Below are 27171 nucleotides of genomic sequence, written 5' to 3'. Positions count from 1 at the left end.
AGCCAGGATGGTCCTCATCTCCTGACCTTGTGATTCACCCGCCTTGACCTCCAAAAGTGCTGGGATTACAGGCGTAAGCCACCGCACCTGGCCTTTTTTTTTTTTTTGAGACAGTCTCTCTGTGTCACTCAGGCTAGAGTGCAGTGGCGCAATCTACCCTCACTGCAACCTCTGCCTTCCAGATTCAAGTGATTCTCCTACCTCAGCCTCCCAAGTTGCTGGGACTACAGGCATGTGTCCCCACGCCCGGCTGATTTTTATGTTTTCAGTAGAGATGGGGTTTCACCATATTGGCCAGGCTGGTCTCGAACTCCTGACCTCAAGTGATCCACCTGCCTTGGCCTCCCAAACTGCTGGGATTACAGGTGTGAGCCACCATGCCTGGCCTAATTTGTCAAACATTTAAGATACCTAGACCTGTGCTGGTCACTGGGATACAAGTATGAGTAAGATAGTTCCTGTCTTCAAAGGGCTTATGAGTCTAAATGAGGCGAGGAGGGTGATAAGAAATGAGATGCCTTCATAGTGGTTTCGATTTGCACTTGCCTGATGGTTAGCGATACTGGGGAACTTTTAATGTATTTGTTAGACATTTGTATGGGGTGATAAAATATGTTAATTAGCTTGATTGTGGCATTCACTTCACAATGTATATGTATACCAAAACATCACATTATATATCTTGAATATAAACAATTTTTATTTGTCAATTATACCTCAATAAAGCTAAGAGAGCGTTTCACTGCAATGTGCAAGGCATGCTACCAGAGGTATGCACAAGTGCCATGGGATTATGGAGGGTCAGGGAGTGTATCTAGGAGTGGGTAACACATGAGCTGAGTCCTAAAGGATGAATTTCAATCAAGGGAAAGAGGGGTAAAGACATTCAGGGTAGAAGAGACAGCAAATATGAAGGCCTGGGTTCAGAAAAACATAAACAAAAATATGGTATTATCATATTACTAATAGCTAGTATTTACTGAAGACTTACTAAGTGTCATATACTGTGTTGCTGCTTTATAAGCATTTTAAATTTAATCCTCACTATAACTCTACTGGCAAGAATTATTGCCCCCATGTTTCATGGGAGGAAACTGAGGCCCGGAGAGGTTAAGTGCCTGGAGAGGTACTGGCCCGATCATGTAGAACTAGAGTAGCATGCTAAGGAGTTTAAGCTTCATTTAGTACAAAGTGGAAAGGCAATAAGGAATTTGAAACAGAATGATGTGAGTCAATGTACAGTTCAGAAAGGTGAAGCTACCAGTACTATGGAGACAGACAAGAGAGAGACAACCCTAGAGATAAGAAGGTGGGCTGGGACACTATTCCAGTACTCCAGCCAAGAAAGGAGAAGGGCCTTCAGTATAGAGAGGGGACAGATTTTATTTAATTAAAATAATTTTAAATTTTATTTAATTTTTAAAAGTTTATTAAATTGTATTTAATTAAACAATTTTATTTAATTAAAAAAATTTTAGTAACCCATGAACTGAAGAGTTTGAGGGATTTTAAGGAGGTAGCGTCTACAGGACAAAACCAAAAAGTAAATGCCCACAGAGATCAAGTGAGAAACATACTGATACTGGACCAGCACAAGCCATACATAGCAAACTAGAAAAGATGGCCTGTGTCATAGGAAAAGCCAGTGACTGCCATGGCACTCCAGGTTTTCAGATCATCTGGTTTTTCAAGAGAAGGTAGATATTTTAACTTTTATTTGAAATCTCCTAATTTTAAAATATTTACAAGCAATCCCAATATTTGAAAAACTACCTCAGGCCGGGCACAGTGGCTCACACCTATAATCCCTGCACTTTGGGAGGCCAAGGCGGGTGGACCATGAGGTCAAGAGATCAAGACCATCCTACCCTGCCTCTACTAAAAATACAAAAATTAGCTGGGCATGGTGGTGCACGCCTGTAGTCCCAGCTACTTGGGAGGCTGAGGCAGGAGAATCGCTTGAACCCAGGAGACAGAGGTTGTGGTGAGCCGCGATCGCGCCATTGCACTCCAGCCTGGGCAACAAGAGTGAAATTCCATCTCAAAATAAATAAATAAATAAATAAAGTACTTTAGAACCTTGGATACACACATGTAAGTCAAAAAGATCTGAGAACTAACCATCACAAAGTAATGTGTAGTCATCAGTATGATGCCTCTCTTACTTTCTTCAGAATCAGTTGACCCACAAAGATACTCACTTCCCCAAGATTCTCACTTCATAAAGCATAAAGACAAAATTTAAGAGCAAAGAAGAAGTTCAAAAAGGTAGACAGCAGGAATAACAGATTTTTCACATTCCAAGCCAATCTAGAAACCCTAATTTGGATTTGGACTTTTTTCCTATGAATAAAGTTGCAGACAAATAGAACTTGGGTAACATGACTTTCCAGATTTGCTCATTGCATTGGCTTAATTCTGAAGGAAGAAGTTAATTAAGAATTACAGGTTGCTGAAAATGTCTAAATGTAAGTAAAACTGGTAGAGGACAGCCTGGAATAAGCATCAAGGTGAAAGTACTGAAAAGAGTCATCACAGATTTCATCATCTCCATGCTAAGGCAAGGAAACAGACTAAGTCATTGGCCTAGGACAAACAACTGAATTTAACAGTGCTTGCAGGATTTGGCACACATTTGCCCAACCACTTTATTTCCTGGAAGAATAGATTGGTTCCTCCAAGATATGAACAGTGTCCTTCAAAAACTTTTTTTTGTTTTAAGGAGAGGAGTCTCTCTACATTATAAAGGAGCTTAAATGCAGGTCATAAAACTCTTAAGGCATTGCTAAAAGTATCTTACAAAATGAATTAAGAAATCTGCTATGTTTTTCTGAAAGACTCCAGGAAAATCACATCTCCAACTGGTACTCCAAAGGGGTAAATACTATTTAAATTGTCCTCTACCACACTGTACTGAGGAACTGCAATCACAGAAGAACCATTTGCATTGTCTCTTCTATGACATCCGAAGAACATTAAAGACTCATTTTAAAGCAAAAACTGAAATTCATTTCAAGAGGCTGAAGGCAAAGGGCGCACCACTGCAGCCTGCACCTTTTATCAACACGAAATTTACCTCCCAGAAATAGTGTGTGATGATACTGGAAGTTCCCCCAGGGCCTCCACATGGCTACACTCCCTATAACCTTCAGATGACACAACTACACGAGGGAATTTATCCGGATATTTGGAAATCCAGGCAGGCAACCTGACAACTGAACTTTCAGGTGGGGCTCACTCATATGGACTGTTTGGGCATTCTAAAACATCTCAGGATTTTTCTGAAAATCAGTGCGTTTCCTATCTAGTTTGTATAACTTTGTAGTTATTTAGGAGCCAAGACATTAGTCTTAAAGAAAAACAAAACAAAACAAAAATCATATCTTCCAACCCCAACATCATTACATAAACCAGGTAGCTAAAATTAGGGAATAGGAAACTGGGCCAAGCTCAATGACTAACCAGAGCCAGCAAAGTCTAATAGGCTAAAATGATAGCTTAATTTCCTTTAATTAAAATGTTCTAATTATAGATCACCTTAAAAGGCCATCTGGTTTCTCAAGAATTGAGAGGTTTTTTTTTTTCTTCGTAAACTGTCCTAGAGAACCACCTTGGTGAATCAATAACTGCTACTTTTACCTACTATAACAGCAAGACCTTAAAAGGATTATTTTCTTCCCTTTTAACAATAAATACTTATAATAATAATCATAAAGTTCTTTAATTAAACAAAGGTAATACCGAGCTATAAAATTTGCCCATATGACATCAAGGAATGGGAATAAAGATCTGTTTCTAGATGTCACCTTCTGAAGAAAAGCAAACCAAAGTTCACAACTTAAAAAGTAGGGGGATGGGCATGGTGGCTCACACCTGTAATCCCAGCACTTCGGGAGGCCAAGGCAGGCGGGTCATTTGAGGTCAGGAGTTTGAGACCAGCTTGACCAACACGGCAAAACCCTGTCTCTGCCAAAAATAAAAAATTAGCCAGGCATGGTGGCAGGTGCGTGTAATCCCAGCTGCTCAGAAGGCTGAGGCAGGAGAATCGCTTGAACCTGGGAGGCGGAGGTTGCAGTGAGCCAAGATCGTGCCACTGCACTCCAGCCTGGGTGACAAAGCTAGACTCCATCTCAAAAAAAAAAAAAAAAAAAAAAACAGGAAAAAAAAGTGTTAATTTTATATGCAGAGTAGGTGATGTCAAGAATATGTGAATACTCACACTGAGCCTGTGAGAAATGAGAAAACAGGTAACTGGGAAGATAAACTCATTTAAAATTGGATTTTCTTGGACCATGCTAGGCAGTGGCTGGAAACAGATTTTTGAGCAGGTCCTGCTACTGAAATTGCTCTCATTCCTTTACCAAACATTCAAAATAAAACTTTAAAAGGATCTATAAGTAGCTTAGGTCAATAAGGCAATTAGGAATAAAATGAAATAGAGTTCACCTGAGGGAAGAAATAAGTCTTATCAAGAACCTGAATTGAGCAAATGATAACTGTATAATAAATTTGGTTCCAAGCTTTCTGGAAGCCAAAATTAAAAGATTAAAGAGACATCATTTGTTTTCTGATGAAAGCTCACAAATTTATCTCAGGGACAATTTTCCTGGAAGTAACCACGAACAACCATTTATCAGGAAGGTCCTTGTAGAAGGACTGTAACTAACAGACTCTTCATTTTCAACCATGATCTCGCTAAAGATACAAGCACAGTTCAAATGAGTTCTTTTAGTGAACCTCCCTAACAATGAATGACCTGATCTAATGCAGAGGTGAGACCTGGTTCTCTGCCCTGCCCCTAAGCACTACATTTCTCCCCATCCTAGCCCACTCTGGCTGCTCACAGAATTCCAGCCTTATTCTAGAGTTGCAGGAAGGATGGGACTACTTTTGGCCACTTGCTAGCACGACTGAGTTTAAAAAAAAAAAAAAAACAGTACCAGAAAAAGATGCCTTAAAAATAAAACTATCCACCCAGACTTAATTCCCTTCTCCAATAAAAGCAACCAGGGCTCCTTGGATAAATGATCCTAAGACTGAGGAAGGAAATGTACAAAATGAGCCTGGAGCATCTTATAGTGCCAGAAAGTAAGAAAGTGCTCAAAAACAAAAACCAGAGGTCGAGGGGGGCAGATCATTTAAGGTCAGGAGTTCAAGACCAGCCTGGCCAACATGGAGGTACCCCATCTCTATTAAAAATACAAAAATTAGCCAGGTATGGTGGCACGCACCTGTAATTGCAGCTACTCGGGAAGCTGAGGCATGAGAATCACTTGAACCCGGGAGGCAGAGGTTGCAGTGGGAGAAGATTGTGCCACTGCACTCCAGCATGGGTGACAGAGCGAGCCCCCATCTCAAAACAAACAAACAAAAATCAAAATCCAAAAAATACAAGAATGAGGGTATGTCAAAGGGAAACAGGAGCCTAAAGAGCTCCCAATAGCTAAAGCTGAAACAATTAGAGCAATAAAATACAGTACTGATTTATAATCCAAAGTACACAGTAAACATCCATGAATCTACACTTACATATAAATGATTGATTAAATAAATAAATAAGGAAGAGAGACAAATCTTCCGTGAAGATTCTCAAATAAATTATGTAGGCATCCGTAAGGAGTGTGAAGCATAACTCCCCACTCCTTAAGTGTGGGCTACATAAAGTGACTTCCTTCTAAAGAACACAGTATAGAAAGGGGGAAAAAAGAGTAACTCTGTAGTGGACTGACCAAAACATCATTAAGGGGGAAAAAAGGAAAGAAAAGAATAATTGTATAGTGAAGAAACCTGACAAACACTAATTCATCCAAATGATCAACGGCAGTATCAACGGTGACAAATCATGCTGATACCATGTGATGAAAATGACACTTTACAAGTGAATCATGGTTTTGACAAGAAAAAAAAAATGACACTTTATCTCTATGGTCTTCCTCCCCAAAACCCATAACCTCAGCTTATCGTGAGAAAAACATGTGACAAATGCTCAATAGAGGGCATCCTACAAAATACTTGGCCAGGGTCCTCAAAACTCACGAGGTCCGCCAGGCCCACTGGCTCACACCTTGTAATCCCAGCACTTTAGGAGGCCAAAGGGAGAGGATCACTTGAGTCTAGGAATTTGAGACCAGCCTGGGCAACACAGGAAGACCCTGCCTCTACAAATAATTAAAAAAAAAAAAAAAAATTCGTTGGGTGTGGTCCCAGCTACTCAGAAGGCTGAGGCAGGAGAACTGCCTGATCCCAGGAGGTCAAGGCTGCAGTGAGTTGTGATCATGTCACTGCACTTCAGCCTGGGTGACAGAGCAAGACCCAGTCTCAAAACAAACACACAAACAAAAAACTCACAGGCAAGGCGCAGTAATTCACGCCTGTAATCCCAGTACTTTGGGAGGCCGAGGCGGGCAGATCACTTGCGGTCAGGAGTTCGAGACCATCCTAGCTAACACAGTGAAACCCCGTCTCTACTAAATATACAAAAACTAGCCAAGCATGGTGGCACGCACCTGTAGTCCCAGCTACTCAGGCAGCTGGGACAGCAGAGTCACTTGAACCCAGGAGGCAGAGGTTGCAGTGAGCCGAGATCGCGCCACTGCACTCCAGCCTGGGTGACAGAGTGAGACTCCGTCTCAAAAAAAAAAAAGAACGGAAACAGGAATATCTAGCCTTTTCTCTCTCTCAGAGACCGTACAACATAGTACTTTTAAGATGGAAGGTTCTAGAGTCAGACTTTCTGGTCTGTGCTCAAATCACAGGCATGCCATTTACCAGCTGTAAACACTTGGGCATGTTCCTTAACTCCTCTACCTCATTTGTAAAATAAGGACAACAGTTGTACATACATCATACGGTTATTGTGAGAATTTTTTTTTTTTAGTAGGGTCTCACTGTGTTGCCCAGCTGGTCGTGTACTCCTGGGCTCAAGAGATCCTCTGGTGTCAGCCTCCTGAGTAGCTGGGATTACAAGGACATACCACCATGCCCAGCTACTGTGAGGATTAAATGTTACACAGGTAAACTGCCTGGAACAGTGTTTCTCACATAGCAGGCATTCGAGAGGTGTTATATTATTGTTGTAACTGTTTGTTGGTGATAACTCAGAACTCCATAAATATTTAGATCATTAACCATATTTTCTTCCCTTTTTCTTTTGAGACAGAGTCGTTCTGTCGTAAAGACTGGAGTAAAGTGGCACTATCTCGGCTCCCTGCAACCTCTGCCTCCCGGGTTCGAGCAATTCTTGTGCCTCAGCCTCCACAGTAGCTGGGACTACAGATGCGTGCCACCATGCCCAGGCCATTTTTTTTTTTTTTTTTAGATGGAGACTTGCACTGTTGCTCAGGTTGGAGTGCAGTGGCACGATCTCAGCTCACTGCAACCTCCGTCTCCTGGGTTCAAGCGATTCTCCTGCCTCAGCCTCCCCGAGTAGCTGGGACTACAGGTGCACGCCACCAGGCCCGGCTAATTTTTTATTTTTTATTTTTAGTAGAGACAGGGTTTTACCATGTTGGCCAGGCTGGTCTCGAACTCCTGACCTTGTGATCCGCCTGCCTCGGACTCCCAAAGTGCTAGGATTACAGACGTAAGCCACCACGTCTGGTCCATTAACCATATTTTCTGTTTTTTTGTTTGTTTGTTTTTGTTTTTGTTTTTTTGAGATGGAGTCTCGCTCTGTCGCTCAGGCTGGAGTGAACTGGACGATCTCGGCTCACTGCAAACTCCGCCTCCTGGGTTCACGCCATTCTCCTGCCTCAGCCTCCCGAATAGCTGGACTACAGGCACCCGCCACCACACCCAGCTAATTTTTTGTATTTTTAGTAGAGACAGGGTTTCACATCGTTAGCCAGGATGGTTTCCATCTCCTGACCTCGTGATCTGCCCGCCTCAGCCTCCCAAAGTGCTGGGATTACAGGCGTGAGCCACCGTGCCTGGCCCATTAACCATATTTTCTAACCTAACAGTACTAATGGATGGCAAACTAGATAAATTATGCTATGTTCACTAAATCCAGGCATGATTAGGGCCCAAATGGCTATTGCCTGGAAACAGAGAGAAAGGGGTAGTCAGGTACACTCTCAAGGAAGCAGCAGCAAGATTTAGAAAATGAAAGGATACAAAATGCTTAACAAAGCAGATGTTTGATCCTTTTAGCTGATAAAAAGAGACAGTAAGGAATCCAAGATGATGCCAGCTTTTCCTGTATGTGGTTTTTAACTTAATAAGGAATAAACTACATGAAGAATCCAACATTAGATATGGGGGGGGAAAAGAGGATTGAGGCTGCATATATAATTATCTCTACTCTTCACTTCATAAAAATTCACAAGTGAATACTGAGCCAAAGGGTCTATTCCCCTAAGATATAAAAAAGCAGAAAGAACACCAGCTCATTAAAGATGCTATGGTTTTAGATAGAAAAACAGTACCAGAAACACTTTCTTTTTCTTTTCTTTTTTTTTTTTTCAGACAGTCTCGCTCTGTTACCCAGGCTGGAGTGCAGCGGCGTGATCTTGGCTCACCACAACCTCTGCCTCCCAGGTTCAAGCGATTCTCCTGCCTCAGCCTCCCGAGTAGCTGGCAATACAGGCGGACGCCACCACGCATGGCTAATTTTTATATTTTTAGTAGATACGGGGTTTCACCATGTTGGCCAGGCTGGTCTTGAACTCCTGACCTCATGATCCTCCCGCCTCAGCCTCCCAAAGTGTTGGGATTACAGGCGTGAGCCACTGCGTCCAGCTTCAGAAACACTTTCAAAAGGGACCACTGTATCTCAAAAATGAAAAACATAAACTCTGATGGCTTAGGTGCTATATTTAATGGGCATAAAATGAATTTAAGCTGATCTTTTAAACAAAAGCATGTACAAAGTCTATCAAGTATATTCCTGAAATAAAACGATCACATCTAGATTTTACCCAGAACAAAGTCAAACTTACCCCCCAAGCAGCACTTGGCAACACTAAATTCTTTCAAATTTCTAGTACAGTTCACTGATAGTATAACATAGTACATAAGTATTGCTTAAGCTAAAATATGATCGAGACTGGGAGGCTTTTTCTAGAAGTGCTGAAAACCAGAAATAGCAAATTTCCAGGCACTGGCATGATAATGGATAGATGCTCTCTTCCTGCTTCTATCAGCATTTGCTACATTAAGTTAACACAGGCAATACGTCATGCTTGACTTGGGGGAGGAGTGGGGGGGAGGAGAAAAGGGGAGAAAGAGAGGGAGGAAAGGAGGGGAATGAGAACGAAAGACCAGTTGCTGCCCTAACAATACTACTGCGGGGGTGAAGCCAGATCAAATGTTTTTTTTCATACTGTTCCAAAGTTATTTACGGTAAAAACCTCCAGCGTGACCCTTTTATTACGGGCACAAACAAAGCCTTGTTCTTTCTTAACAACTAGTCCCTTGATTTCCCACATTTTATGTTGAACAATGAGGTTGGGAGCACAGGATAAAGCAGATGACATCAACCTCCTTCAAGTCGGAGACTTGTTTGGGAGCCCAAGTTCGGGTCTGTGGCCAGCTGGCTGATTTCACAGAGGGCTCTACTGTCCAGGCTGCCAGACTGTATATGCGTATGGGGGCAATGGCTTAGGATCAAACTACCAGTCAGCAATTCACACAAGAAACAGCATAGAAGTCACTGCATCCCTACTAGGTTACCTTTACATATTTGTTCCACTTTCCTAGAAACCAGACTCAGTCTTCAGAAGTCAGCATAAAGATATGGTGTAGGAATTCCAAACTGGAAGCAGCCCCCTTCTCTAGATCAGTTCAAAACAGAGAAGGCTATAGACAACTGTTTACTGAATAAGAGAGATTTAAATGAAGTAATGTATCCTTTAACTTTCATGGAGAAGGAAGCACAAGGTCAAGTTATAATTAAAAGCTAGGAACTTTGTATGTAGTACAAAAAGAAATTCGATTTATATTATTAAATGTTAATGTACCAATTAGCCTTCTGTACTGAACCATCTATTTATTGACCTGTTTCTAACCCAGTGGACAATAGTCACATTACATTCACGCTAAAAGGGCCATATTTTTCCCTACAGAAAAAGTCTGGCGTAAGTAAGGGTTCATGGATCGTTATTGATAAAAAGGATGGTTCATTTTGATGACAGAGCAACATGTATCCTATTCCTTTTTTTTTTTTTTTTTTGAGACGGAGTCTCACTCTGTCGCCTAGGCTGGAAGTGCAGTGGCATGATCTCGGCTCACTGCAACCTTCGCCTCTCGGGTACAAGCAACTCTCCTGCCTCAGCCTCCTGAGTAGCTGGGACTACAGGCGCACACCACCACGCCTGGCTAATTTTTGTATTTTTAGTAGAGACAGAGTTTTACCCTGTTGGCCAGGATGGTCTCGTTCTCCCGACCTCGTGATCCACCCACCTTGGCTTCCCAAAGTGCTGGGATTACAGGTGTGAGCCACTGCACCCAGCCGAAGCATCCTACTGTTTCTCCTTGTCAGCACAGTACAGACCTCAGTACAAATACCAGTAATAAAAAAGCTGAAATACAGTAATTCCAAACAAAATAATCTGAAAACTATAGCATATATACCATCTTTTCCTTCCTTCCTCCCTCCCCTGCCTCTTCTCCCCTCTGCCTCTCTCTCTTTCTCCTCCGCACCCCCCACCCCACCACCGCCCTTCTCTACTCCCTCCTCCCTCTCCTCATGCCTGGCCTGTAGCATCTTTTCATACAGTTTTTGGTGAGGGAAAAAAGAAGTTATAAGCCAATAGTTTCCCAACTGCCGAGTTACTTCTTCATAATTTTTAGGCTTGAGTTGTGGTAGGCCTATGACTCAAGGCTGAACTCTTTAAGGGATCTGTTTGGCTTTCTTATCTACAAGCTAGTTGGGAAGGACTGAAATCATAACTGGGTATAAGATCCAAATTTTCGGCCGGGCGCGGTGGCTCAAGCCTGTAATCCCAGCACTTTGGGAGGCCGAGACGGGTGGATCACGAGGTCAGGAGATCGAGACCATCCTGGCTAACACGGTGAAACCCCATCTCTACTAAAAAAGACAAAAAACTAGCCGGGCGAGGTGGCGGGCGCCTGTAGTCCCAGCTACTCAGGAGGCTGAGGCAGGAGAATGGCGTAAACCCGGGAGGTGGAGCTTGCAGTGAGCTGAGATCCGGCCACTGCACTCCAGCCTGGGCGACAGAGCAAGACTCCGTCTCAAAAAAAAAAAAAAAAAAAAAAAAAAAAAATCCAAATTTTCAGCCAGGTGCAGGGGTTCACGCCTATAATCTCAGTGCTTTGGGAGGTAGAGGTGGGAGGATCACTTGAGGCCAGGAGTTTGAGATTGCAGCGAGCTATGATCATGCCATTGCACTCCAGCCAGAGCAAAATAATAATAAAAATATTACCCAAATTTTTGAGTCCCTACAACAGGCTTTTATTATGGACCTGAAGTAATGGGGGAAACTTCTACATTCACTGTAAATGATGAGTTGATACTTCCTGCTTCAATTATGTGCAGCAAAGTCTTTATACCTGACACTAGTTAGCTTGATTTAGCCTCACTTTGTGAAATGAGTAGGAAAGTATGGAATAAACTCAGTTTGGAAATCTTAACACAAAATACATCTCAACATAGGCCTTAAGTAGAAATCTTTGCAGGAGAGGACCACCCATCATTTCAATCCATTTCTCTCTCTCTGTTCAGAAAGGCCTCCCCTGACCACTCAAACACCCTTTAACCCATCAGTCACCCCCTGCTCCCTAGTGCCTGAACTTTCATTATAGTGCTCATCACTACCTGAAATTCTATTCTTTTAACTTGTCTTTTGTCTTTGTTCCCCACGAGAGCTCGAGCACCTTGCCCCCTGTTTATCCCCATATTCTCAGCCAGGTCTGACACATACTAAATATTAAATAAATATTTGTTGAATGAATGAAAGAATCACAAACAAACTACTCATAATTCCTCTCATTAAAATACTCCATATCTAGTTATTTCAATGACATATAGCACGAGGGGCTCTGAGGAGTAATTCAATTTTCATTCGATACAGAAGAAAGAAAAGAGTACTAACATCTATGGAGCGCCATAATGGGCCCTGCACAATAAAAACCTCACCCATCTCAATCAGTCCTTCTAACAAGTTTATGAGCTCTACGATTCCTGTATTACAGAAACAGGATCAGAGAAGAAGGGCTAAGTAATCCTTGCAAGACCCACATACCCTTTAAGTGGTGGAGCTGCCGGGATCTGAACCAAATCTATCTTACTTCAGATCTAGTCTCTACTATACCACAAGGCTTCTCAAGAAGACTAATATGTTTAACTCAGTTGTACAACAATGTGTATGTTAAACTAAAGACACAAAGATGAGTAAGACATTAAACAGCTCACAAAGTAAACACTACACTATGTGAAAAGTGCCATGTAAAACAGGAGGTAATGGTATATATACTACAGTATCTTTTCCTACAGCTTTTGGTGAGGGGAAAAAAAGTTATAAGCCAATGAGGCACACATAGGGGACACAGAAAGTCAAACACTGATCCAGGTTACGAGCACATTATATTCAAAGAACTGTAAGGTGTTCAGTATAGCTAGAGTCAGAGTGGGAGGAAGGAAATAAAGAGAATGGAAGAGGGAAAGATCAGAGATGAGGCAAGGACAGTGCTTGTTCATGTGTTCACTAATTCCTTAGGATGAAGTCCTACTATGTGCCAGGCCTTATATTAGACAAGCATTGCAATGATGAATGAAACCTAGTCTCTGTTCAAGCAGCTTATAGTTTATCCCAGGACATGGGCAAATACACAACTGCAACACAGAGTGGTACATGATAACATAGGTGCATTCACTAGATACTAAGATTTTCCTAGATAGAAAGAAGGTGAATCAGACAGATTACCAAGGCACTACATTCAGAGAGCCTTATAAGAAAGACTGCCTCAAGCCGGGCACAGTGGCTCATGCCTGTAATCACAGCACTTTGGGAGACAGGCGGATCACCTGAGGTCAGGAGTTTGACACCAGTCTGGCCAACATTGTCAAACCCCGTCTCTACTAAAAATACTAAAATTAGCCAGGAGTAGTGGTATGCACCTGTAATGCCAGCTACTTGGGAGGCTGAGGCAGGAGAATTGCTTGAACCTGGGAGGCAGAGGTTGCAATGAGCCAAGATCATACCATTGCACTCCGGCCTGGGCAAAAAGAGTGCAACTCCATCTCAAAAAAAAAAAGACTGCCTCATTCAGCACAACCACCAAATGCTAAGCTCAGCTGGCCAGGTTCTGCACCAGTCTCCAGTTCTTATCCTATCTCAAATTAAACCACGGCTGCCTAAACCAAGGGTGGAAAAGTGACCAAAGACAAAACAATCCATTGGCTGACCTGAGACCTAGAATGTGGCCTAGCATATGAAAAGGAGCTCTGGCACTCAGGAGTTGCACTTCAGGAGCTAAAATGATGCATAGACAGAATCCCTGAAGCAGTCATCAAAATATAAGAAAAAGTGGCGGCCAGACGCAGTGGCTCACGCCTGTAATCCCAGCACTTTGGGAGGCTGAGGTGGGAGGATCATGAGGTCAGGAGATTGAGACCATCCTGGCTAACATGGTGAAAACCCATCTCTACTAAAAATACAAAAAGTTAGCCAGGCGTGGTGGCGGGTGCCTGTAGTCCCAGCTACTCGGGAGGCTCAGGCAGGAGAATGATGTGAACCCGGGAGGCAGAGCTTGCAGTGATCGCGCCACTGCACTCCAGCCTGGGTGACAGAGCGAGACTCTGTCTCAAAAAAAAAAAAAAAAAAAAAAGTGGAACTAAGTGAACGGACACTATGAAAAAGACTGAGGCCGGGCGCGGTGGCTCAAGCCTGTAATCCCAGCACTTTGGGAGGCCGAGACGGGCGGATCACGAGGTCAGGAGATCGAGACCATCCTGGCTAACACAATGAAACCCCGTCTCCACTAAAAATACAAAAAAATTAGCCGGGCGTGGTGGCGGCGCCTGTAGTCCCAGCTACTCGGGAGGCTGAGGCAGGAGAATGGCGGGAACCCGGGAGGTGGAGCTTGCAGTGAGCTGAGATCGGGCCACCGCACTCCAGCCTGGGCGACAGAGCGAGACTCCGCCTCAAAAAAAAAAAAAAAAAGAAAAAGAAAAAGACTGAAAGCTGCTGTGGGCTGAATCTGCTCACAAATGTGTTCTGTGGCTTGCATGGTATATTACATTTTCAAAAATGACACCTAGTTTGTGGTCTCCAAATACCAATCCCCACAAAAAGGAACCAGAATTCCTCAGAGAAACAGTTGTTCTGAGGTCAGGGGATAGACATATACAAAATAAGTCTAGAATACTTTGTCGTGCCAGAAAACAAGGATGCTCTCAAAACCTAACAGGATTATATCGAAAAAATACAGGAGCCAACATGAAGGAACCAAAGGGACAAATTGGGCATAAAGAATGGAAACAACTGCCTAAAACACAATGACTCTAAAAGTTGAAACAAACAATTAAAAAGAGTTCAGTAAAATACTTTTAAAAAAACCCAAAAACTCTTGGACAACAATGAAAATGACAAGGGCAACAATCTCTTACTCTGACAATTATCAATTAGAATAAATTCTGCATTTATCCTACCAACATGAATGATAAATTTTAGGGTAATCAGATGATATTAATTCCTTAAGAATAATTTCAGCTAATAAATATGGAAGGAGTAACAGAATTAGAAAATCATCATTTCACAACCTTAATGAAATAATAAATTCACACAGTAGTCATCAGCAGATTCCCAAGTGAAAGGTTAATGGGAAACTTTACAATGAAGGCTTCAGGCTATTACCAGAGAGAAAAATGCCTCCCCCACACAAAGATGTCCACATCCTAATCCCTAGAACCCATGAATGTGTTATCTTACATGGCAAAAGGGATTGTGCAGATGTGATTAAATCAGATTAAGGGTCTTGAGGTGGAGAAGATTATCACAAGGGTCCTTATAAGAGAGCAAGGGAGGCAGGTGGATAAGAGAATGAGATGAGATGATTATAGCCGGGGAGGGAGGGAGGGAGGAAGAGAGGGAGAAGGGGTGGTGAGGAACAAAGCAGAGGATGGAAAAGGGAAGGAGAGGGAGAAAGTTAAAGATACTATGCTACTGGCTTTAATTTTTTTTTTTTTTTTTTTTTTGAGACACAGTATGGCTCTGTCACCCAGGCTGGAGTGCTGTGGCACGATCTCAGCTCACTACAATCTCTGCCTCCCAGGTTCAAAGGATTCTCCTGCCTTGGTCTCCTGAGTAGCCGGGATTACAGGTGTGCACCACCATGACCAGCTAATTTTTGTATGTTTGGTGAAGACAGGGTTTCACCACGTTGGCCAGGCTGGTCTCAAACTCCTACCCTTCAGTGACTCGCCTGCCTTGGCCTCCCAAAATGTTGGGATTATAGGCAAGAGCCACCGCGACCAGCCTGGCTTTAAAGATGGAGCAAGGAGATATGAATCAAAGAATACAAGTGGCCTCTAGAAGCTAGAAAGGGCAAGAAAACTGATCCCCATCCCACTATGAAAGTCTTCAGAAGAAACATGGCTCTGCCAAAACCTTGATTTTAGGACTTCTGACTTTCAGAACGATTAAGACAAATCCCTGATGTTTTAGGCCACAAATCTGCGGTAATTTGTTACAGCAACAGGACACTAAGACACACCTTAATCCACTTATCAATCTTAGCAGCTGCAATCAGGGGCACAAAAAGTACTGTGTGTTCCTGCAGTGACACTCTTGACAAAAAGATAAACCTGAATCTGGTTACATCTTTTTTTTTTTTTTTTTTTAAACACTAAGTTCTGGGGGGGGGGGTACATGTGCAGAACATGCAGGTTTGTTACATAGGTATACATGTGCCATGGTGGTTTGCTGTACCTCTGGTTACATCTTTACAGCTGATTCCTTTTACAAAAAGTACAGGGAAGGACTGGTTAAAAGACACCTCCAGGAAGCAAACAGACAACTCCAAAATGCTGTACATTCTTTTAAGAGCAATTGACTTCAACAATTCAATTGCAAGCGTAAGAAAGGAGATGAGAGGAAGAGGAGATTGCTCTAGATTAGACACTTGGAAGAGAATTGGCCGGGCGCGGTGGCTCAAGCCTGTAATCCCAGCACTTTGGGAGGCCGAGACGGGCGGATCATGAGGTCAGGAGATCGAGACCATCCTGGCTAACACGGTGAAACCCCGTCTCTACTAAGAAATACAAAAAAAAAAAAACTAGCCGGGCGAGGTGGCAGGTGCCTGTAGTCCCAGCTACTCGGGAGGCTGAGGCAGGAGAATGGCGTAAACCCGGGAGGCGGAGCTTGCAGTGAGCTGAGATCCAGCCACTGCACTCCAGCCTGGGCTACAGAGCGAGACTCTGTCTCAAAAAAAAAAAAAAAAAGATATTTTTGAGACAAGTGGGATCATACTATATGGACTGGGTATTAAGGATATTAAGGAATCATTGTTCCTTTTTTTTTTTTTTTGAGACACAGTCTCACTCTGTAGCCCAGGTAGGAATGCAGTGGCACAATCTTAGCTCACTGCAACCTCCACCTCCCAGGTTCAAGCAATTCTCCTGCCTCAGCCTCGAGCAGCTGGGATTACGGATGTGTGCCATCACGCCCAGCTAATTTTTTATTTTCAGTAGAGATGGGGTTTCACCGTGTTGCTCAGGCTGGTCTCGAACTCCTGACCTTGTGATTCGCCCGCCTCGGCCCCCCAAAGTGCTGGGATCACAGGCATGAGCCACTACGCCTGGCCATCATTGTTCATTTTATGAGGTGTGATTAGCCACATAACACTGTGGTTTATATTTCTAAAGAGATGCATGCTGACATAGGCAGGACGGAAATACATGACATCTGGGATTTACTTTAATACAATTTAGCATGAAATGATATGGTGGAAGCAGTTAAGATGACATGTGTGGAAAGATCCTGATAACTGCTGAATCTAAGTAAAGGGTAGAAAGGTGAACTCACTATACTATTCTCTATAACCCTGAAAACAAATCAATGCCGAAACCAATCAGAACTGGCTGGTGAATTTTTTTTATTTTCAGGGGGCCAAACCATTTTACTGAGGGAAATGGAGTGGCAAAGCAGTAGTGAGAACAAAGATCCATGGCCAGGTCAGGAGATCGAGACCATCCTGGCTAACACGGTGAAACCCCGTCTCTACTAAAAAAATACAAAAAAACTAGCCGGGCGAGGTGGCAGGCGCCTGTAGTCCCAGCTACTTGGGAGGCTGAGGCAGGAGAAGGGCGTAAACCCGGGAGGCGGAGCTTACAATGAGCTGAGATCCGGCCACTGCACTCCAGCCTGGGCGACAGAGCCAGACTCCGTCTCAAAAAAAAAAAAAAAAAAACAAAGATCCATGGCCCTCAGGTGAGCCGGGAGCACCCACGCTCTACAGCGCTGAAACCTGGTTGGTGAAATTTAAGTCAGGAGCTTTCGCATCAAAATCTGGTGTTCCTATTTCATATGAAAAATCAGATGTGGGCTGGGTGCAATGGCTCATGCCTGTAATCCTAGCACTTTGGGAGGCTGCGGTGGGTGGATTACTTGAATCCAGGAGTTCGAGACCAGCCTGGGTAACATGGTGAAACTCCATTTCTGCAAAAAAAATTATGAAAACTAGCAGGGCACGGTGGCATGTGCCTGTAATCCCAGTTACTCAGGAGGCTGAGGTAGGAGGATCACCTGGGCCCTGGGGAGGTCGAGGCTGCAGTAAGCCTGTGATGGTGCCACTGCACTCCAGTCTGGGAGGCGGAATGAGAAGGGAGGTGAAGGGAGGTGAAGGGAGGGGAGGGGAGGGGAGGAGAGGAGGGGGAGGAGAAGGGAGGAGAAGGGAGGAGAAGGGAGGAGAAGGGAGGAGAAGGGAGGAGAAGAGAGGAGAAGAAGAAAAGAGAAGAGAACAGAAGAGAAGCGAAGCGAATCACGTGTGGGCCGAAGAATCACATGTGGCAAAAGGGCCCACATGTTTGCACGGCAAGTCTCATCAAGAACTGAGTATTGGTCACCCCTAATTAATAACAGTTTCCACTACGTCCAATTATTCTCCCATTTATCATCACTGTTGTTTCTTTTAAATACCTGGTCCAATTTATTCAATTATATTACCTATTTGGCAATTGGCTGTAGGACCCTTGTAGTTCCATTAAGCTGGTTAGTAGCAAAAGAACAGAGCAGACACAGGAGAGCAACTGAGTGATGGTAAAATGCTAGGGTGTATGCACAAAGTCCTGCTGGGTTTTGTTTTGAGATGGAGTCTTGTTCTGTTGCCCAGGCTGGAGTGCAGTGGCACAGTCTCAGCTCATTGCAGCCACCACCTCCCAGGTTCTAGTGATTATCCTGCCTCAGCCTCCCAGGTAGCTGGGATTACAGGCACATGCCACCATGCCCAGCTAATTTTTGTATTTTTAGTAGAGACCGGGTTTTACCATGTTGGCCAGGCTGGTCTTGAACTCCTGAACTCAGGTGATCCACCTGCCTCGGCCTCCCAAAGTGTTAGGGTTACAGGCATGAGCCACCAAGCCCGGCCTAAAGTCCTGCTGTTGAGGTCCCTTCACCAGCCCTAGATTCAATGTAATTCCCATAAGGCCATGCTAAACTACATTTCCTGTTATTTAGAGTACTTACTAGAAGCAAGGTAATATGCCTGGCATTTTTGAAAAGATGAATCTGAAAATAGTTCCTACCCTGAGGATACTAACAGTCTAATAAGTAGGTCAAGGCATAAACAAAAACAGTTCAGAAAATAGGTGAGTTCAGGGTACTGTTCAGGGTGGCTCCATGTAGAATGCAAAGTGGGAAGTGACCACACATATAGCTCAGAAACAGATCATGAAGAGCACAACAAAGCATGCTGAGAAATTTAAACTATCAATAAGCAATAGTGAGCCACTGAAGGGCTTTAAAATATAAGAACAAATCAGACAGCAACAGTGGAGATGAGAGCAAGGTCTCTTTCATTGCTGAAATTCCCTGAGTCCATGAACATCCTCTGAAGAGTTGGAAGCATGATCTCCCACCCGGGAAACACTAGGTCTAAGCTTCTAAAATCATGCCATCACTATTTTCCTGGGTAGAGAGATGTTTGGTACCCAAAGAGAATAATAAAAGGATGGGTCACAGATTAATTGCCCTGAAAATAGTTTATCTCTCCCAAATAAAGTAGAAATAAACTACATGTATTACCACACTACTGGGTTCCACTACTTTAACATAAGTAACGGTCTTATTATATCTGAAACTCTATTAAAAAGTAAAAACGAGGCCGCCGGGCGCAGTGGCTCACGGCTGTAATCCCAGCACTTTGGGAGGCCAAGGCGGGCGGATCACCATCGTGGTCAAGAGATCGAGACCATCCTGGCCAACATGGTGAAACGTCATCTCTACTAAAAACACAAAAATTAGCTGGGTGTGGTGGCGGGTGCCTATAGTCCCAGCTACTCGGAAGGCTGAGGCAGGAGAATCGCTTGAACCCAGGAGGTAGAGGCTGCAGTGAGCTGAGATCGTGCCACTGCACTCCAGCCTGGACGACGGAGCGAGACTCCGTCTCAAAAAAAAAAAAAAAGGTAAAAATGTTTCTTACTATTTAGCATAAGAAAAGCAAGCCTCATTGTGTTACAAAGAAATAAAAAAAGACACTTTACTTATTGTGAACGAATAAAATTACCTAAAATACAACCAAATACTGACAGATATCAAATTATATTAATGTCTCAAAGACCAGGCCAGGCTACTCTTAGCTACAGAATGGGACCAAACTAGTATTATGGTAGTAGTTGTCACCATCCAAGAGCACAGTTGGTATTTACATAAAAGTAGCCAAGTCCAGATTCTGGTATACCAAAGAAAAAGGACTAGAGACTGAGACCATTTTGTAACCAATAATAGACTTTAATCAATTACAGAAATTACGAATTTAAAACAAGGAAGGAATAAGGTTGCAGCGCTTTTCCCTCAACATACTTAACTACCAAACTAAGTAAGAATCTTTTCCAACGCAAGGACAGAAAACCAAACACCGCATGTTCTCACTCATAGGTGGGAACTGAACAATGAGAACACTTGGACACAGGACGGGGAACATCACACACCGGGGCCTGTCGTGGGGTGGGGGGATGGGGGAGGGATAACATTAGGAGAAATACCTAATGTAAATGACGAATTAATGGGTGCAGCACACCAACATGGCACATGTACACATATGTAACAAACCTGCACGTTGTGCACATGTACCCTAGAACTTAAAGTATAATAATAATTTTTTAAAAAAGAATCTATTCCATCTGTGACACTAGTTTATTCTACCTCTGAGTCTCAGTTTCCTCATTTGTAAAATGGGGCTAACAGTACCTATCTACTTCATAGGATAGTGCATGAACCAAACGGTAATATATGCAAAGCAGCACAGTAACTGACACAGCAGATGCTCAATAACATTCTATTAATCACAGCTTTGTCTCCATTACTTTCCTGCAGGTATCGCGGTATCTTATGATGCCAATTCCCATAAATATTCAACATCCCAACACTTATTTGGAGAACCAAGTTACGGTTCAAGGTATCTGAGACCAAAACTGGTATAGGACGTTGACAACAACCGCTCCAGCTCAGGTGTCACCACATCCGCCAAAGCCTCGCAGCCCTTCTTGGGGTTCCCAGGCTTTGGTGCCCAGCCCCGCCCCGCGAAAGGCAACCAGCGGGGTGAGGGGGCGGGCTCCACCGCACGTCCTTTGCGCTCCCCAGAGGCGAGAACAACTCACGGGCCTCCGCCCGCCCGACTCCCCCGAACCCGGGCCTCCCCTCGCCTAAGCCTGCAGTCTTCCCTCCCGGCCCCATGTCGCCCAGTGCCGCACCTTGAGGTGACTGCGCAGGCCGCCAGCGCCCCCAGACTGGTCGGAGATCTCGTACGCGCCAGTCACTAGCAGGTCCTTGTGGATCTCCTCACGGAGGCACTTGCGAGAGTTAATGGGAAGATGGAAGGAGATGGCGAGGACCAAGCTGGGGCAGAGCAGGAACAAAAGCAGCAACGCCAACGGACAACGGCCACGCCGGGCTGGTGGGCCAGACAAACCAGACATGGTGCTGGAGACTCGTTCACCACCCAAGGCCTCTACCGCGCCGGAACCGGGAGGACCCACGTGACTCACCTCTGACCTACTGATGCCGTCCGCGCCATTTTGGAGTCTGGCAAATAGAGAAAGAATCTGTAGCGAATCTTTTGAAAAGGGAAGAAGGGATAGGTACCATGTCAAAACCACAAACTTAAGTGGTTAAAGAAGCTTTAATAGAATACCGTTGCAAAAGTTTTATTTTCGTTGAACTTAGTGACTACTAAGTCGGCCATGGCAAGTATGGGCAGCCCTGGAAGTAATTCTCCTTTAACTTCCGAAAGATGTACCCACGAGTTTAAAGGCGAGTGACACCATAGCAACCAAGCCCCAATAGGAAACAGCCACAAGGCCCTTTGCTGGGCCCGCCCACCGGCCGGCTGGGCGCGCGGGCGGGGAATAAGGCCGAGTCTCCGAGGCTGAGGCGGGTTGCAAGGCACTCTCGGCGCCTTTGACACCTGGATGACACCTGGGGCATTGAGACACTAGAGAGGAAAATTTCGAGGAAAGATTTAAACTTGGCTATTAGCGAGTGTGGACCAGTACCTTAGAGAAGTTGTAGAGGTTACCTGATGAATGTGTGCCGGGCAGACATCCAATTCATGTCCCAGAGCAGGGTATTTGGGCTGGAGTTAACTGTCTGGCTAACTGAATGTACATGGTGTTATTATTATTATTATTATTGTTATTATTATTATTTTAGCAAACATTGAATGTCTTCTAAGCTATATTCAAAACAAATTTGAATTTGGTATTTAAATTGAATAAAACAACATGTTTTGGTCCAGTCTCAGATGAACATAGTTAAGGGTTTAGCAGATAAGTGTTGTCAGGGAAAGTGAATATGTGTGTGTTGTAAGTTCACAAACACTTTAGGGATCAATTGCAAATAGACAAGCAAATTGACATGGTAATAATTCATACATTCATTCAATGGAGTACCTACTGTGTGCCAGACACTATACTATGCATGTATGTCAACACGTTTATTGATTTAACAAACTATTACTGAGATGCTATCAAATATTCAGAGCTGAAGAATATATGAAAATAAACGGCCGGGCACAGTGGCTCATGCCTGTAATCCCAGCACTTTGGGAGGCATTGTGACTTTGGATCACAAGGTCAGGAGTTCAAGACCAGCCTGGCCAAGATGGTGAAACCCCATCTCTACTAAAAATACAAAAAAATTAGCCGGGCGTGGTGGCGGGCGCCTGTAATCCCAGCCACTTGGGAGGCTGAGGCAGAGAATTGCTCGAACCCGGGAGGCGGAGGTTACAGTGAGCCGAGATGGCGCCACTGCACTCCAGCCTGGGCGATGGAGCGAGACTTGTCTCAAAAAAGAAGGAAAGAAAGAAAATGGAATTGCTTCTTGGCCTTTTGGCTAAGATCAAGCGTAGAAAATAAACGTGGAAGACACAGTAGCCCATGTTGGGAATCATTACCTACTTTGATTAACGTTTATTGAGCATCTTCAGAAATATCCAGAAGATGGACTGTCTGCCCTTAGTAATGTACACGATTGGTGTTTTTTTTTTTTTTAAACTTAGTCCATTTAGTTATTTTCCTAGAAACGAAATCCCACAAACAAAACAAGAACAAACAAAGAAGCTGTAAAGCATTTACAATTTTGACAAATGCCATACAATAATTATTTTATGAGGTGTCCACTTAGGAACATTTCATTTGATTGTTGTATCACTGATCTAAGATAAGATTGCTAGTCCACACAGTGCATCCTGATAATTTGCATTGGCCTTTTCCCTGCCAATGCAGGGAATCAGTTTAAGCAGTTATCTAATTCATTGTCTACTTGCATTCCTGAGGCTCTGCTGACCAATAGCAAGAGATCTGCAACCCATGAAAAAACTGTGTATGTGTTTTCTTTAAATTTCCATCTTACATTTACATAATAGATAATGCAATTTAAAATATTTTCACATATCATAATGATCTCCTTTGACATTTTCAAAAACCCTGTGAAATAGTCTGGACAATTTGTTCATTTTACAGATGAGGAAACTGAGGTTCTGAGAGGCCAAAGAATCATACTGTTAAAGAAAAAAATACTTCATGACATTTGTTAAAGAACTGTAAAGCAGGCCAGACATGGTGGCTCACACCTGTAATCCTAGCACTTTGGGAGGCCAAGGCGGGCAGATCACTTGAGAGCAGGAGTTCAAAACCAGCCAACATGATGAAATCTTGTCTCTACTAAAAATACAAAAAATTAGCCTGGCGTGGTGGTGGATGCCTGTAATCCCAGCTACTTGGGAGGCTGAGACAGGAGAATTGTTTGAGCCCAGGAGGCAGAGGTTGCAGTGAGCCAAGATCACACCACTGCCCTCCAGCCCGGATGACAGAGCGAGACTCCTTCTCAAAAAAAAAAAAAAAAAAAAAAAATTGCAGAGCAAACCTTTATTCCAGGGGTACTGCCAAGACAGGTAATACAGGCACCTACAACAATAGGATTTTGTAGCAGGAGGGAGAGATCGGGCTCAATTCCAAATGCAAGGAAAAGTAGGGATTTACAGCCAAGAATCAGGGTCAGTGAATGGAAAATTACTAAAAGGAAATATTGGGAGTAAGGGGACATTCTGGCTAAACTAACTTAGCAGGATTCTTCCTAAAACTGGACAATGCAGAGTCATGGAAGTCCAAAAGTCAGAGCCTAGTTGAGAAGGCAGATCAGAACAGCCTGGGTAGAGTTTGGTCAAGGAGAGAATCTTTGTCAGTACTCCAAACCCCATGAGCTTAAAAGTGACAAAAGCTGTCTGGGGGCCTGAGCTGTCCTTGGGAAGATGCTATGATTCCTTAATTTACAGATGAAGAAACTCAGACGCAGAGCAGTTACTTTTCTGTGTCACAGCTCTCAAGTCCTTTCTTTTGTTTTTTGAGATGGAGTCTGGCTCTGTTGCCCAGGCTAGAGTGTGGTGGTGTGATCTTGGCTTACCACAACCTATGCCTCCTGGGTTGAAGTGGTTCTCCTGCCTCAGCCTCCTGAGTAGCTGGGATTACAGGTGCATACCACCATGCCCAGCTAATTTTTGTATTTTTAGAAGAGACGGGGTTTCACCATGTTGGTCAGGCTAGTCTTGAACTCCTGACCTTGAGATCTGCCCGTCTCAGCCCACAAAGTGCTGGGATTACAGGTGTGAGCCACTGTGCCCGGCTTCCAGGCCTTTCTTGTCCTGTAGTCTCACTTATCCCCATCCTCCAACACCTCCTGTCTTTCTTCCCTCCTTTATAGTTTTCCCCTCAGCACTCATTACTATCAAAGAAAGCATACATTTTGCTTATGAATTGTGTTTATTAGTCTGTCTCCCTAACTAGAATGTCTGTTTTGTGAGGGCAGGGATTTTTGTCTATTTTTTTCACTGTTTTATCTTCTGAACCTAAAACAGTGCCTAGCACTTAGGTACAATAAATAATGGTGCAATGAATTTAAGACTGATACCTTAGAAAGCCCAACAGCAAATTTCTCTCATTATTCTTTAGCTGTTTTCACATAAATTTGTCTATCCATAATGTATCTAAAGTGTAGGTACAGTTTCAGTGTCACCAACAACATGTGTATCTTTTCTTAAAAAAAAATTGGAAAATATATGCTTGTTTCTATGTAAGGACACAGAAACAAACAAACAAAAACACAATTCTCCTCTGTATGCTGTGGAATGGAACCGAGACTTTTAAACCTGCACCTGTGTTAAAGAAGTTACCGGCCCGGCGTGGTGGCTCATGCCTGTAATCCCAGCACTTTGGGAGGCTGAGGGAGGTGGATCCCGAGGTCAGGAGATCGAGACCATCCTGGCCAACATGGTGAAACCCCGTCTCTACTGAAATACAAAAAAATTAGCCAGGCATGGTGACACATGCCTGTAGTTCTAGCTACTCAGGAGGCTAAGGCAGGGGAATTGCTTGAACCTGGGAGGCGGAGGTTGCAGTGAGCCTAGATTGCGCCATGGCACTCCAGCCTGGCGACAGGGTGAGACTCTGTCTCAAGAAAAAAAACAAAAAACAAAAAAAAAGAAGTTGCCATTGCACCAGATGCAGTGGCTCACGCCTGTAATCCCAACATTTTGGGAGGCTGAGGCAGGCAATTCACATGAGGTCAGGAGTTCGAGACCAGCCTGGCCAACGTGGTGAAACCCCATCTCAACTAGAAATACAACAATTGGCTGGGTGTGGTGGCTCACACCTGTAATCCCAGCCACTTGGGAGGTTGTGGCAGGAGACTCGCTTGAACCCAGGAGGCAGAGGTTACAGTGAGCCGAGATTGCGCCACTGCACTCCAGCCTGGGTGACAGAGCAAGACTCCATCAAAAAAAAAAAAAAAAAAAGGACACCGTTTTATATCTACATGGTAGAAAGGCCTCATTTGGATTGAAGAGCAAATGGAAAGTGTCCCATAACTACAGTAAATGCTTCTCTTTGGCCAGCAGTCTTCTGCCATCCTGTCATCCTGAAACTTCCCCAGCCAAATCCACCTAAGATTCCTGAGCCACTGGAGCCTCTGGAGGTGAAGAAATATCATGAAGACACCCTCTGCCAGTCTATCCCTAAGCCGTATGTTTCTCAACTTTTCCTTTGTGTAAGAGGGGGCATGTTTAAAACACACCTCACCCCAGATGGTGAATCAGAAGCTCTTACTAAAAATTTGCATTTGGGCTGGGCGCAGTGGCTCACGCTTATAATCCCAGCACTTTGGGAGGCTAAGGCAGGCAGACTGCTTGAGTCCGGGAGTTCCAGACCAGCCTGGGTGACATGACAAAACCCTATCTCTACAAGAAATACCAATAATCAGCTGGACATAGTGGTGTATGCCTATAGTCCCAGCTACTCTGGAGGCTGAAGTGGAAGGATTGCTTAAGCCTCGGAGGCAGAGGTTGCAGTGAACCGAGATCACATCACTGCACTCCAGCCTGGGTGACAGAGTGGGACCATGTCTTTAAAAAAAAAAAAAAAAAAGAGAGAGAGAGAAAAAAAGAAAAATCTACATTTGTAACAAGCTTGCTGAGTGATTCTGTGGTTGGGAGTGCTTGGACCCTTTCCTGACACCTCCTTGCACCAGCCTAATCCTCCAGTGTGGCTTGAGACTCCTCAGCTCCATGCAGAAGCCATCAAGGATTCCTGACTTGGTTTTTCCCGCCTACTCATGTATATAACCCCACATGGAGTATGTGTTTACATAGCTAAGACAAGATGGGCTCTGTGAGGATACAAAAGACCGCTTTGGAGAGCAATTTGGCAATATTTGCCACATGCCATACTCTTTGACCCAGAGAGTGATTCCAAGGGTCTCTTTAATGGGTCTTCTAAATGTTAGAGTCCCCCAGGACCTGGTCCTGGAAACTTGCTCTGCATTCCAGGTGATGTCATCCAATTCCATGACTTTATTTTTATATTTTTAATTTATTTTTATTTTTTTGAGACAGAGTTTCACTCTTGTTGCCCAGGTTAGAGTGCCATGGTGCAATCTCAGCTCACTGCAACCACCGCCTCCAGGGTTCAAGCGATTCTCCTGCCTTTGTCTCCTGAGTAGCTGGGATTACAGACATGCATCACCACATCTGGCTAATTTTGTATTTCTAGTAGAGATGGGGTTTCTCCATGTTGGTCAGGCTGGTCTCGAATTCCCAACCTCAGGTGATCCGCCCACCTTGGCCTCCCAAAGTGCTGGGATTATAGGTGTGAGCCACCGCACCTGGCCTTTTATATATATATATATATTTTTTATATAAAATATATATATATAAAATATATATATATAAAATATATATATATATATATATTTTTTTTTTGATATGGAACCTCGCTGTGTCCCCCAGGCTGGAGTGCAGTGGCGCAATCTCGGCTCTCTGCAACCTCCGCCTTGCGGATTCAAGCAATTCTCCTGTCTCAGCCTCCCAAGTAGCTGGGACTTGGGACTATAGGCCCACGACACCACGCCCAGCTAATTTTTGTATTTTTAGTAGAGATGATGTTTCACCATATTGGTCAGGCTGGTCTCGAACTCCTGACCTCAGGTGATCCACCCTCCTTGGCCT

At 43.8% G+C, this 27171-nt stretch overlaps 1 protein-coding gene across 1 annotated transcript in view; it reads right to left on the bottom strand.

Moving 5' to 3' along the window:
• The window catches only part of LOC105495786 (transmembrane p24 trafficking protein 10), a 44384-nt gene extending 23236 nt beyond the window's left edge, over window positions 1-21148 (bottom strand). The window contains exon 1 of the mRNA XM_011765553.2: window positions 20870-21148. Within this exon, the coding sequence (XP_011763855.1) occupies window positions 20870-21094 (225 nt within the window). The 5' untranslated portion in view covers window positions 21095-21148. The remainder of the gene's footprint in view (window positions 1-20869) is intronic.
• Between the last annotated feature and the right edge of the window lie 6023 nt (window positions 21149-27171).

Source organism: Macaca nemestrina, chromosome 7, assembly GCF_043159975.1.
Source record: "Macaca nemestrina isolate mMacNem1 chromosome 7, mMacNem.hap1, whole genome shotgun sequence".
NCBI classification, from domain to species: Eukaryota; Metazoa; Chordata; class Mammalia; order Primates; family Cercopithecidae; genus Macaca; species Macaca nemestrina.
The sequence above is the reverse complement of the archived record's forward strand: the minus strand, read 5'-3'. Positions and strand labels throughout refer to the sequence as shown.